At 23.6% G+C, this 13,826-nt stretch overlaps 1 protein-coding gene across 2 annotated transcripts in view; it reads right to left on the bottom strand.

The window, feature by feature from the left end:
* Positions 1 to 13,826, bottom strand: part of LOC103578532 (serine/threonine-protein kinase 17B) — an 80,435-nt gene that overhangs the window by 5,659 nt on the left and 60,950 nt on the right. For both annotated transcript variants that reach the window (XM_014443784.2, XM_014443785.2), the window contains 2 exons: positions 13,060 to 13,272; positions 11,940 to 12,078 (listed from right to left, as the gene is read on the bottom strand). In XM_014443784.2, coding sequence (XP_014299270.1) covers positions 11,940 to 12,078; positions 13,060 to 13,272 — 352 coding nt within the window. The remainder of the gene's footprint in view (positions 1 to 11,939; positions 12,079 to 13,059; positions 13,273 to 13,826) is intronic.

Below are 13,826 nucleotides of genomic sequence, written 5' to 3' on the forward strand. Positions count from 1 at the left end.
ATATTTTTATTCAAAATTACCCATAAAAATTTCAATTCAATATTTTTTATAAAAATGGCTCATAAAAATTTCAATACCATATTTTTATAAAAATTACCCATAAACATTTTAATTCAATATTTTTATTCGAAATTACCCATAAAAATTTCAATTCAATATTTTTATTCGAAATTACCCATAAAAATTTCAATTCCATATTTTTATAAAAATTACCCATAAACATTTTAATTCAATATTTTTATCAAAATTACCCATAAAAATTTAAATTCCATATTTTTATAAAAATTACCCATAAACATTTTAATTCAATATTTTTTTTCAAAATTACCCATAAAAATTTCAATTCCGTATTTTTATAAAAATTACCCATAAAAATTTCAATTTTTAACAATTTACTAGAATTTGAACTTTTTCAAAAATGGAGTCAAAATTTTTCATTAATTATTTCATATAAAAAAAATTTCAATGGGATAGAATGAGCCGTAAAATTTTACACTACAAAAAAATTTATTTATTTATGTAAATTTTTATTTTAAAAAAAATTCTTAAAACTACCAAGGATTTGAATTTTATAAAGTAGGTAAAAAAAAAATTTATTAATATTTCAAATTTAAATAATTTAATTTATTTAAATTTCGCTAAAAAATATTTCCCAAAATAAATTTAAAAAAACCCGCATAACGATATAAATATATATAATAAAATCCATTATTTATAGTTAAGTCTGGCTTGGTAAGATACACGATAAACTAAACAAAGTAATTCGTATTCCAAGCCAATGTTAACGATACGATGATACAACCCAACCCGGAATCTTTGAATCTCCCTATTAGTACATTGGGCATTTGATAATAAGCAGTAAGGTCACGTATCGCAAGTCGTTACTCGTACAAACCGAAACCATAAAGGACAAGTTAAATCACCTAAACGAGACACTATTTCAATCCTTAGATAAATAATTTTAAATCCGCCAACGAAATAAAGCGGGAAAAAATTTTGAATTTAAAATAATAATTTATTGCGATTCAAAAGTCCCGCAAATATCGGAGCCACTGAGTCTAGTGTAGTCTTGAGCAGGTTGATAGCTCGGGGTTTAAATTGCACGGTCAAGGCGTACTTATGTTAAATTAAGAGTTACCGTACACTCTATAGTCTATAGTGCAATATGACTGAACACATATACTTCTATATAGATATATATATACAGCAAAACAGTATTACAGTAACAGTGATGATATAGTAATATAACATAAGAGCATAACCAGCGCGCTCGTGAAAATTTTCTACCCTAGGGTTACAACTGGCCTGTGTACTACACACGCATTATGCATATTTATTACAACTACCAGTTTAATTTATACACGTTAAGGAATTTCAAGGTTTACTGGTAAAACCGTGTCGTTCCCACGACTTTGTCATGAAGTCATGATCATCAAGTACTTATCATTATTTTTTATTGTTATTTATTATTTTATATTTTACCATCACTTTATCAGTCCTATCATTATTATTTTATTTTTTTATCAAATAATCTTTTTATTATTTTGTTTATCAAAATATTTATACGGCCTATTGTAGCCTAGTGATGTAAAATTTCATACAATTAATGATTGTCATAAATTTTTTATGGTAAAATTTATTAAATTTATTTTTTTCTGAATATTTTAATGTTTATACGGCCCATTTTGCCCCATTCAAAATTAACATTAGTAATTTTTTCGTTTTTCAGTTGAGGATATTGAGAAAGTTATTGATTGACTTTAATTTCGTGTTTTAAAGTTTTTTAAAATTCAAATTTAAAAATTCCCGCGTAAAATTTTTTTTCGCGGGCTTTTATTTCATTTTTAAAAATAATTCCATTTCAGTCCATCATTTCAAAAAATTTGTGATTACTGATAAAAATGTACACATATTTTAATTTTTAAAAATTCAAATTTAAAAATTCCCGCGCTCAATTTTTTTTCGCGGGCTTTTGTTTAATTTTTGAAAATAATTCTATTTCAGTAAATAATTTCAAAAAACTTGTACTTGTTAATAAAAATGTACCCATATCTTAATTTAAAAAAATTCAAATTTAAAAATTCCCGCGCTAAAGATTTTTAGCGAATTCGCTCTATTTTCACTGCACAATTTCCGGCCTATTTTACCCAGTTAAAAAAAGAATGCTCACCCATTTCACCCCGATTTCCCACATACATTTAAGTGCAACAAAGTACATTAAATCGCCTGCTGTGCGGCATCAGACCGTGACAAAACATTCATTAAAAAAAAATCTCATATGATATAATGAAAATAAAAATGACTACGGTCAATGAACATACTCCAACAATAATAACAATCCTAATAAACAATAATGACGATGATGAGTAAGAAAAATATTTCAAGTCATGATTGAAAAATTTATCTGGGAAAATATTAACTAAAAAATTTTAATCACAAAAAAAATCTAATATGATTCAGTCACTTCTTTTTTTCTAATTTGATGAAACTTACTAAGATTAAAACTCAAATACATTGCTTTGTTTAATATAAAATATAAGTAAAGCATGTTAAATTAAACATAATTATATCTTTATGTAATTAGACATTATTTATATATATATATATATTTTTTTTTTCATTTTCTTTTTATTTTCTATTCAGCTAAACTCTATTTAATTCTATTCTATTCAAAATTATGTACACAAGAAACATATGTGAAAGTAACTCTGATATATATATTTGTTGTCCTTGTAACGAAATCACAATGGATTTATTACCGACAATGAGAAGAAATTAAAAAAGTAAATTAAAAAAAAAAAAAAAAAAAAAAAAAAAAAAAGTAATAAAGTTATTTCTCGAACTTGCGAACGAAATGCAAGTGGGTGAGTACAAAATAATAACATGTAATATTATTTTAATAAAAAAAAAAAAAAAAAAATTGTTTTTACATGTAATGATTGCAATGTATATTATATTGAAAGATTGGAAAGCAAAACCACAAAAGGGCCGCGTAAAAAAAAAAAAGTAAAAAACAGCATCGATAAAACCACAAGACATTAGTTTATCACTATATACGTAAAGTGTTTTCGATCGGTTCGTGTAATGTATTACTTTTATATTACAGTTTTAAAAAAAAAATGAAAAAAAGAAGAAGAAGTTGAGGTGTAAGTGTGAGGATGAGGATAAAAATAACTTTAAATAAATTTTATAAGAAAGGCGAGAGATCAAGAGCTTGGAGGTGTGCACCTACTCGAGAAAAGGAGAATTCGAATCGACTTTCGAATCTACCTGACAGTAGTGCCCCCGCAAATATTCATCTGATTTTTTTTTATTTTTATTTTCATTGGAAATCAATTTTGGAGAATTTAAGTTTTTTCTTATTTTTGCGGGGTAAAAAGAAAGTTGTAAGGGAGTAATTGAAGTAATTTAGTTTTTTTTTTCTTTTTTTTAAATTTTGTTATGTAAAAAAAATTCTAAACATCTTTGAAAGTTCAAAAGGTCACGTTCCGTTACGCTTTCGCGCGTACGACCTCGAAAAGTCGGTGATTATTCGTTGCCAAGCACGTTTTTAACTGATGAATATATATATATATGAGTTTTACGAGGATCTGTCGTATGTATTATTGGTGTTTCCGGTTGTATTAAAAGGGGGAAAAATACGAGCGTCTGGTTGGTTAATAAAATTCTTTTGTGTTACTACCGAATTGTTAATGATTTATAAGAAAAAAAAAAGAAATAACTTAAAGGGGTTATTGTATATGGTATTAAAGTATAATTACATTTTTTATATTTATTTATTTGAATGAATGAATAAAATGTAATTAAATGTTTTGAGTGGTGTATTATTGTCTGTTGTATAATTTATTGGATAATCGAGATTGAGATCTATGGAGTACAGTTGCTAAATATATATGTTATATTTATCATTGAAATGTATCAAAATATTTAATTGCTACATTTATCATCAAAATTTTGTTTTTAAAAAAATTATATTGAAAAATTTGAATTCAATATTTTTATTAAAATTATCGATGAAAATGTTATTAGTAAAGATACCCATAAAAATTTCAATTCAATATTTTTTATAAAAATGACCCATAAAAATTTCAATTTTAAAAATACCCATAAAAATTTCAATTCAATTGTTTTACTCAAAATGACCCATAAAAATTTCAATTCAATAGTTTTACTCAAAATGACCCATAAAAATTTCAATTCAATAGTTTTACTCAAAATAATCCATAAAAATTTCAATTCTATATTTTTACTCAAAATTACCCATAAAAATTTCAATTCAATATTTTTACTCAAAATTACCCATAAAAATTTTAATTTAATATTTTTTATAAAAATGCCTCATAAAAACTTAAATTTTAAAAATACCCATAAAAATTTCAATTCAATAGTTTTACTCAAAATGATCCATAAAAATTTCAATTTTAAAAATACCCATAAAAATACTCATTCAATATATTCTTTAAAATATTTTTTGTCAAAATTACCCACAAAAAATTCAAATTAATATTATTTATAAAAATTACCCATAGGAATATTAATCAAATCAATACCTATGAAAATTTAAATTCCATTTTCGTTAAATTACCCATAAATATTTTAATTGAAATTTTTTTTTTTTTAAAAATTAGTTGTTAAAATTTAAATTAGCAATTTTTTATTAAAATACTTGTTTACTGAAAGGGGTAATTATTATAAGTAGCTTTTTAAATGAATGAATAAAATGAAATAAAATTTTTTTTTTTATGGATCGTACGATATTATTATTGATTGTATAATTTATTGGATATGCGTGATTAAAATTTATTGAAGGTAATGTTGGTAAGTGTAAAATGAAAATATAATGAAAAAATATTGGTTTAAGAAGCAGGTATTTATTGAAGAAAGGTAAATGGACTCTGGAGCAAATGCGATTGCAAATGGTAGCTGCGGTCATTGAACGTCAATAAATCGATTTTATCAACTCTATTGATTTTATTATTATAATTACAATTATTATTATTGTTATTGTTATTGGTGGTGGTGTTAATGGTGTTAGATGAGAATTTAAATTTAAAATTTAAGAGGGTAAATATAAAAATAAAAATGGAGAAGTAAAGAAAAGTTTTTTAAAAGATTGAGATTTAGTATGAAAAAAGTTTTAGTATTGTGTATTGTCATTAAAGGCTTTTAAGTGATGGATAAAAAAGTAGAGCACTTTGTTGAATAGACTGTCGGAACAATGAAACAAAAATAATGGTAAAGTAGCAGAGTGGAAAAAAAAAATATATAAAAAATGGTAAGAAGAAAATGAAAATGGATTCTTAAACGGAATTCCTTCTATGAGTTCTTTAACCCTTTGATACTTTTTTTATGACGAGTTTAGTAGTTTTTTAAAATTAGCCATAAAAATTACCATTAATAATTTTAATTAATATTTTTAATATAAAAACCTATCATAAACATTTTAATTGATAATTTCTATTGATATTTTTTTTGTCAAAATTACCCATAAAGTTATTTGTATTGAAATTTTCCATAAAAATCCTTATCGATAATTTTATTAAAGTATTTAATATAAAAATCAGTCGTAAAAAATTCAATTGATATTTTTCTGTCAAAATTACCCATAAAATTTTATTTATCAAAATTACCCATAAAAATCCTCATTTATAATTTTATCAGTATTTCACATAAAAATTTCAACTGATAATTTCTATTGATTTTTTTTCCGTCAAAATTACCCATAAAAATTCCATTTATCAAAATTACCCATAAAAATTCTCATTTATAATTTTATCAGTTTTTCACATAAAAATTTCAACTGATAATTTCTATTGATATTTTTCCATCAAAATTACCCATAAAAATTTCATTTATCAAAATTACCCACAAAAATTCTCATTTATAATTTTATCAGTTTTTCACATAAAAATTTTAACTGATAATTTCTATTGATATTTTTCCATCAAAATTACCCATAAAAATTCCATTTATCAAAATTACCCATAAAAATTCTCATTTATAATTTTATCAGTTTTTCACATAAAAATTTTAACTGATAATTTCTATTGATATTTTTCCATCAAAATTACCCATAAAAATTCTCATTTATAATTTTATCAGTTTTTCACATAAAAACTTCAACTGATAATTTCTATTGATATTTTTCCATCAAAATTACCCATAAAAATTTCATTTATCAAAATTACCCACAAAAATTCTCATTTATAATTTTATCAGTTTTTCACATAAAAATTTTAACTGATAATTTCTATTGATATTTTTCCATCAAAATTACCCATAAAAATTCTCATTTATAATTTTATCAGTTTTTCACATAAAAATTTTAACAGATAATTTCTATTGATATTTTTCCATCAAAATTACCCATAAAAATCCTCATTTATAAATATATCAGTTTTTTCACATAAAAAACAGTCATAAAATTTATAATTATCAATTTCCACAAAAAAAAATTTTTCAAAATTACCTATAAAAAATTTTAATAAACAATTTCCATTCAAATCATCAACGAAATTTAAATAAAACAATTTATCAAAACTTACAAATTGTACTCATGATTCATAAATAAAAAAAAAAAATAAAAAAAACGAATATTTATATAAAACAAATTTGGTGACAAGTATATAAGAATTAACGCAATAAATTAAAAGTAATGTGTTATGTAGATTTAAAGAGAAGATTCAAAAGAAAATAAAAAATCTAAAGCAACTCCTTAAGATAAGAGATTTAAGTTAACAGAGTACACTAGGCGCCTTCATATGTCACTTGTGAGCCAGTGCTCATGGATCTAAGCCAAAAATCTCAACATAACATCTAATATCCACATACTCTCTTTATACTCTCTCTCAACTTTTGAACCTCTGCCAAAGAATGCATGTGAATTTTTCCATTCATAAGCCCCCACTCTCCCGCTTTTTCTCTCCCATACCACATTTCTCTGTATTTATAAAATAAATCTCACTAATTTAAATTATGTCAATTATTTATTTATTTTCTTAATTATTTATAATTATAATTATAATTAAAAATAATTATTTTCATTCTATTGTCTATTTTTTTTCTAACAGCTTCTTCTTAAATATATATAATAATGATATATTTAATTTAATTATTAATAATGCGCGCTAAAAAAAATGTCGTACATTCACTTTTTTTTATGCTCTATAAATTTATTTAATAAACAAATAAATTATTAAATAAGCACACGTTTTTTTTTTTTTAATTAAATTTTGTGACGAAATTAACGAGATAATTAAAAAAAAAAAAAATATTTAAATTGCTTTTAAAAATTTTTATAGCGGGCTTTTTAAAAAATTAAATATTCTCTTGTTATTAGATGTGAGACTGAGTATGACACATTATCAAAAATAAATATTATCTTCGTCATGATTACTGGAATGTCTTGAGTACACAAGATAATTTAATGATAAATTATTTACTGATAAAGTCATGTGCAAAAATTTATTACGAGACTATTTTTTTTTTTATTGTTTAATGAAAAAAATAAATTATTCTCTGGACTTTTGTACGATTTCAAATTTACTAGAGACTTTAAAAATTTATAGAGGCTGAAATATTGACTTTATGAGAAAATTGATAAGGACTTTTTTTGTAGGAAATTTAATTTCCTAAAAAAAAGGACTCGGTGACTTTTGTCATATCTTTGATATTTTAGGCGGAATTTGAATTTATAGATAAAAAAATGTCATGGGATATTTGTTTGTGTTTATAATGTTTACTTTAAAAATTCATAGAGACTAAAATATTGAGTTTATGAGAAAATTGATAAGGACTTTTTTGTAGGAAATTTAATTTCCTAAAAAAAAGGACTCGGTGACTTTTGTCATATTTTTGATATTTAAGGCGGAATTTGAATTTATAGACTGAAACTTTTATTTTTTTTAATAAATAATTTAAATGGTACTTTTAATTGTAATAACAAGTGTAAGAAATAGTTATTTCAGCGGTTGAATTATTTATTAAAATGAGTGGAATGATCAATTATGATAATTATAGTATAGAAGTATGTATATATATATGACAATGTGGAGTAAATATATAAATGAGCCAAGTTCTATGCATAATTTCATAGTTTGTATCTCGTTATAATAACAGGTGCTAAAAGTTAAGTGCCAAGGCGCTACTGTCAATCAGTTAGTAGTAGTCACTCATCTAGTCCCAGTTACAAAATAGTTAGACATTAATTTACACATTTTACTAATATAATAAATTGTATCAAGCTGAGTAAATATCGAAATTTATTTTATTATTTTATTTCTTTGTGGGTTTTTCTGTTTGTCAATTAATTAAATATTATTTTTATTACTGCGTTAATCAAAATTTATTGTAAGCAATTTTTAGAAATTTAATTATTGTAAAAAATAAACTGATAATAATTAATAATTAAAAAAAAATATATGAATATTTTTGATAAAAATTAAGGAGTTGCTTTGAATAATTCTAGAAGCTTAAATATTGGACTTATGGAAAAGTTGATAAGGACCTTCTTTGTAGAGAATTTAATTTTCTACAAAAGTGTTCCTTATCATTTTTATCATATCTTTGATAGTTTAGTCAAAAATCGAATTTAAAGCAAAAAAAAAATTAGTGATGGTGGTTACAAGAAAATGAAGTAATTTCTTGATACTTATTTTGAGTTTCTAGATTAAATAATCGATTTATGGAAAAATTGATAGAGACCTTTTTTATAGAGAATTAAATTTCCTACAAAAATGTTCTTTATCATTTTTATCATATCTTCAATAGTTTAGTCAGAATTTTAATTTGAAGATAAAAAAAATTATTGATAGTGGTGCCAAGAAAATGGAGTAATTTTTTGATACTTATTTTGACAGTTTCTAGATTAAATAATCGATTTATGGAAAAATTGATAGATACCTTTTTTGTAGAGAATTAAATTTCCTACAAAAGTGTTTTCTATCATTTTTATCATATCTTCAATAGTTTAGTCATAAATTGAGTTTGAAGCTGAAAAAACTTTAGTGACATTAGTCATCACTTGAAATGCGAGTAATGAGTAAAAATTGTATTAAAATTTTTGTAGCACATCTCGGATGATTTAGCGAGTATTTAAATATAAATAATTAAAAATAAAAATAATTAACTGTTAAAGAAATGTAAGATATTATCTGACACTCGGAATTCGCTAATTGTCCCTGCTAAATTTGTAACTTAAAACCTGAGCAAAAACAGTTGTGCAAAAATATGTAACTCCCTTTTATCAGTAGTTGACGAAACTCAAGTGTTCTGCGAATTTTAAATAAACTCAACTCAAACAATTTATAAATCAATAATTAATTAATAAAAAAAAAAAAGAAGTTAATTTATAATTTTGAGCTCGCTCTTATCTTATCGAAAAAATTGATTATTTCCTGCGATTATTCCATGTTTCCGTCATACTTAACTTATACTACGCTATACAATTTTTTTTTTTTTAAATGATATTTTTTATTGCTGCCTAGAATTTTACTGACACTCAGACTCTCTATAAAATTATCAATAATTAGACTGACAATTACAATTATAATGATGGAAATAATCTGAGAACGCATTATTAATATCATTAAATTATTTTAATTTGTGGACTTAATTCATAATTTAAAATTTTATGATATGGAGAAATTATTTAAATTGAGTTTTAAAAAAACAAGCAGAAAATAAAATTATGCAATAAATAAACTTTGCGAGGAGAAATGTTAATAATAATATAATAAATTATGTTTTTTATTTTTTGAGTCGAGGATCGAATGTTAAAAAAATATTTAAATTAATAATTTATGGAGAGTATTTGTTTTAATGAGAATTCAATTATTTGATCAGCGATATCTTGGTAATTAATTACGATAAGTAGACATTGTGGGGGGTCATTAGAAAGGTAATTCAATTATCTACAACTTTGGTATCTGTAAAAAATTTTGTAAGATTGATAGTTTAAAAGATATAGCGATTTAAACTTTTTTTTTTAAATTTATATGCTAAGAATTTTTTAACTGTTTAAATTATAGTCGGGTTAAAATTTAAATAACTCGTTAAATATTTGGTTTAAAAGAAAATTTGTGAGGACCTTTTTTGTAGGAAATTAAATTCTCTACAACTTTGGTCTCTATAAAAAATTCCATACGAGCAACAGTTTAAAAGTTATCAGTAATTAAAACTTAAAAAACAAAATTCAGGCTTAAAAAACAATTGTCCAATTGTTTAAATTTTTAACTTTTGAAAAATTGGTTCTAGAAAATTTTTTTTTAAACAAAAGTTGTAGATCGGTAAATTTCCGATCCAATGACCATATATGATGAATATTTATCAGAATTTAGTAAGATGCAATGATAAAAAAAGAAAAAAACCATATATGTAATTGGTAAAAATCTAAATATATAAAAAATTACATATTCAACGAACGGTATTTTACGAAACGCATAATTGGATTGCATAAGATAATGATAGTCGACATATTTAAATGTATAGTAGATATCTATAATAAAATAAAATAAATATCCACGTGACACACGTCGCGTTTAAGACAAATGTGCTATGCGGTTTATATTATAAATATATACGATGAATAAAAAATAAAGAGAATATTATTATTATTAATATAACAACTAGCTCGCCTTGGCAGCCCGTATCGATTGCCATACGATTATACACGATAATCGATAAACACGTGTGCCTACACTCATCATCATCATCATCAATATCGAATGTCCATCATCTCTGCCTTTACAATCTAAAAGATATTTTATTATAATTCTACTTAACAGTCATTGCCAAATAGAAGGCTTCGATATGACATCTGCATAAGCCCACTTATTTTTTTATTCCATACATAATTTTATAATAAAAAAAAAAATATATATATATATATGTATGTTTTTTAAATAAACAAAATCCTTGAACGATATATAATAAATTTCATTAAATTGTCATCTGTTGAATTTCATATATATAAGTATATATATCACCCGGGGTAAAATCACAAAATTTATATTTTTTAGGTAAAATTTTTTTTTAAATATGGGGTAAGTTGATCAGTCATTTTAAAATTTGAATTAAAAAAAAACAAATTAAAATTTTGAATTTAAGAAAAAAATCAAAATTTGAAGAAAAAAAATTTTTTTTAAAAATAATTAGTTGAGATTTTTTTTAGAAAATATGGGGTAAGTTGATCAGTCAACTTAAAATTTGAATTAAAAAAAGAAATCAAAATTTCAAAATTTAAAAGAAAAAAAAAATCAAAATTTTGAATTTAAAAAAAAAAAAATCAAAATTTTAAATTTAAAAAAAAAATCAAAATTTCAAGAAAAAAAATTTTTGTTTAAAAATAATTAATTGAGATGTTTTAAAAAATGTGGGGTAAGTTGATCAATTGAAAATGTGAAAAAAAAAAAAAATTTATTCAACTGATTTTGATAAAATTTGAAAAGTTTGACTTCGGGGTAAGACGGCCTGATTGTAAGACCAAAAAATCCGGTGATTTTTTTTTAAATTGATGTCTCATTTTACCCCAAGTTCTGTTATGTATAAAGAGTGGAGTATCAAGTGATTAATGAATCAGCAGAGGATCGAATTAAAGATCGACAAAAACATAATTTCAAAAAAATTTGCTGACAAGTTTATTGTGATAAAAAAAATTTGAGAAGTTTGAGTCGACGGGTGTAAGAATGTAAATTAAAATAACAAATAAATGAAGTTAATTTTGATGAAATGTAAAAGGTTCGTTTTAAGCATCTATTTGCATAGCGTCGCGACGCTGTGGTATTTCGACTGACGCCGGCCTCATTAAGCCCACGCATTGCGAGTTAATAAAAAAACTAATGCTACTTTTAATCATAAGAATGTCAGTGCAGACGTGGAGAGCTCGGCAACTCTGTTAATATTATGTAATTATTATTAATTATTTTATCGGTGATAATTACCTTGATATCGAGGTGTGCAACGTTCAGAGAATGAAGAAATGCTATTCCTTCTAATATTTGACGGAGTAGTCTTACAACTTGACGTTCTTCTGGTACTTCGTCTCTGTCCAATACCATTTGTAATTCACCACCAGGTGCTCTGTAATTAATAATCAATTTCATTGACAATAGATCCTAATTAATAATTTATTATAATAATTATTGATCATTAATTAAAGTTATTAAGTAATTTGAAATTATTTTTATAGAAAACTAATTAATGATTACTAAATAAAATTTGACATAAAAATTTTAATTTCTATTGAATTTTTTTTGTCGAAATTAGTCATCAAAAAATTGCTGTCAAAATTTGACATAAAAATTTTAATTTTTAATTCCTATTGAATTTTTTGTATCAAAATTTGTCATAAAAATTTGAATTTTGACTCCTACTGAATTTTTTTTTCAAAATTAGTCATCAAAAAATTGCTTTCAAAATTTGACATAAAAATCTTAATTTTTAATTTCTATTGAATTTTTTGTATCAAAATTTGTCATAAAAATTTGAATTTTGATTTCTACTGAATTTTTTTGTCGAAATTAGTCATCAAAAAATTGTTTTCAAAATTTCCCATAAAAATTTGAATTCAAAATTTCCATTGAATTTTGTGTTTAAAAATTTGTCATAAAAATTTTAATTTTGATTCCTACTGGAACTTTTATATCAAAATTAATCTTAAAAAATAATTTACAAAATTTTCCATAAAAATTTTAAAATAAAATTATTCATAAAAACTTATGAATTTTTAATTTTCAAAATTATCGAGACCAAATTTTGAGTTTTATTTTTTTTCCATTGGCACCAAGGCTCAAAATTTGAACACTAGACTTTGGTTCAAATTTTTCTTTTTACCTCGGATTTGAAATAAAATAAAAATGACATCTGACTTAAAAATTTGACATCCATTAATTGTAATAAATTTATATAAAAAAAAAATAAATGATCATCAATTATAATCAGTAAATATTTGTAATAATTTGTCCCAAAAATAATCAAATAATCGTATGATAATAATTAATTAGTCCATAGTAATAATAGCTAATTAATAATAATAAAAATAAATAAAAAAAAAATATTTACAATTCAAGTACTAGAACCATCTCAGTGTTTGTTTCAAATACTTGATGAAGTGAAACTAATTGTGAACAATGTGCAGCAGCATCAAGTACAGCAACTTCATGAAGTGCTTCCGCCCTGAGCTCTTGAGCACGTCGTCTCTTTCTCAAAAACTTAGCAGCCCACTGACGACCACTTGATCTTTCTCTGCATCTTCTTACTGTTGCATATTTACCCCTGTAACAAAAAAAATTCAAGTAAGTAAATAAATAAAAAATTAAACCCACATTAAAAAATAAAGATAAATTTTTTTCAACCCATAAATCCTCATGTTGACCCATGTCAATTCGAATTAAATGACAGATGGTAAATTAATAACGACACAATCGGGTGTAATCGTCCGATACACGCAAATCAGTACCACTGGGGTCAATAGCTCATATCTAATTTGTTTTTGCGATGACCAACTAAAATTTATTGCTGTTTAAATTTATGTTTTAAATAATATTAATATAGACCCTCGCTATTTAATATATACATATATATATTTATATATTATCCGTCTACGGATGTTACTACCAAGGGTACCAGGGTCGGTGATATGAGTTATTAATACGGTCAATGTTAGCCACTATAATATGAGATAAAGACATCTCGTCTCTCCTCTGTGCTACACTATATTTTTTTTATTTATCTATATATATATATATATATATTTTTATTAATGTGTGTACTAGTGTTACCAAGTACAACGGGTACCTTTATTTCTTTGATAAAAAATTCTTTTACTT

Source organism: Microplitis demolitor, chromosome 9 (genome assembly GCF_026212275.2).
Source record: "Microplitis demolitor isolate Queensland-Clemson2020A chromosome 9, iyMicDemo2.1a, whole genome shotgun sequence".
Lineage (NCBI taxonomy): Eukaryota > Metazoa > Arthropoda > Insecta > Hymenoptera > Braconidae > Microplitis > Microplitis demolitor.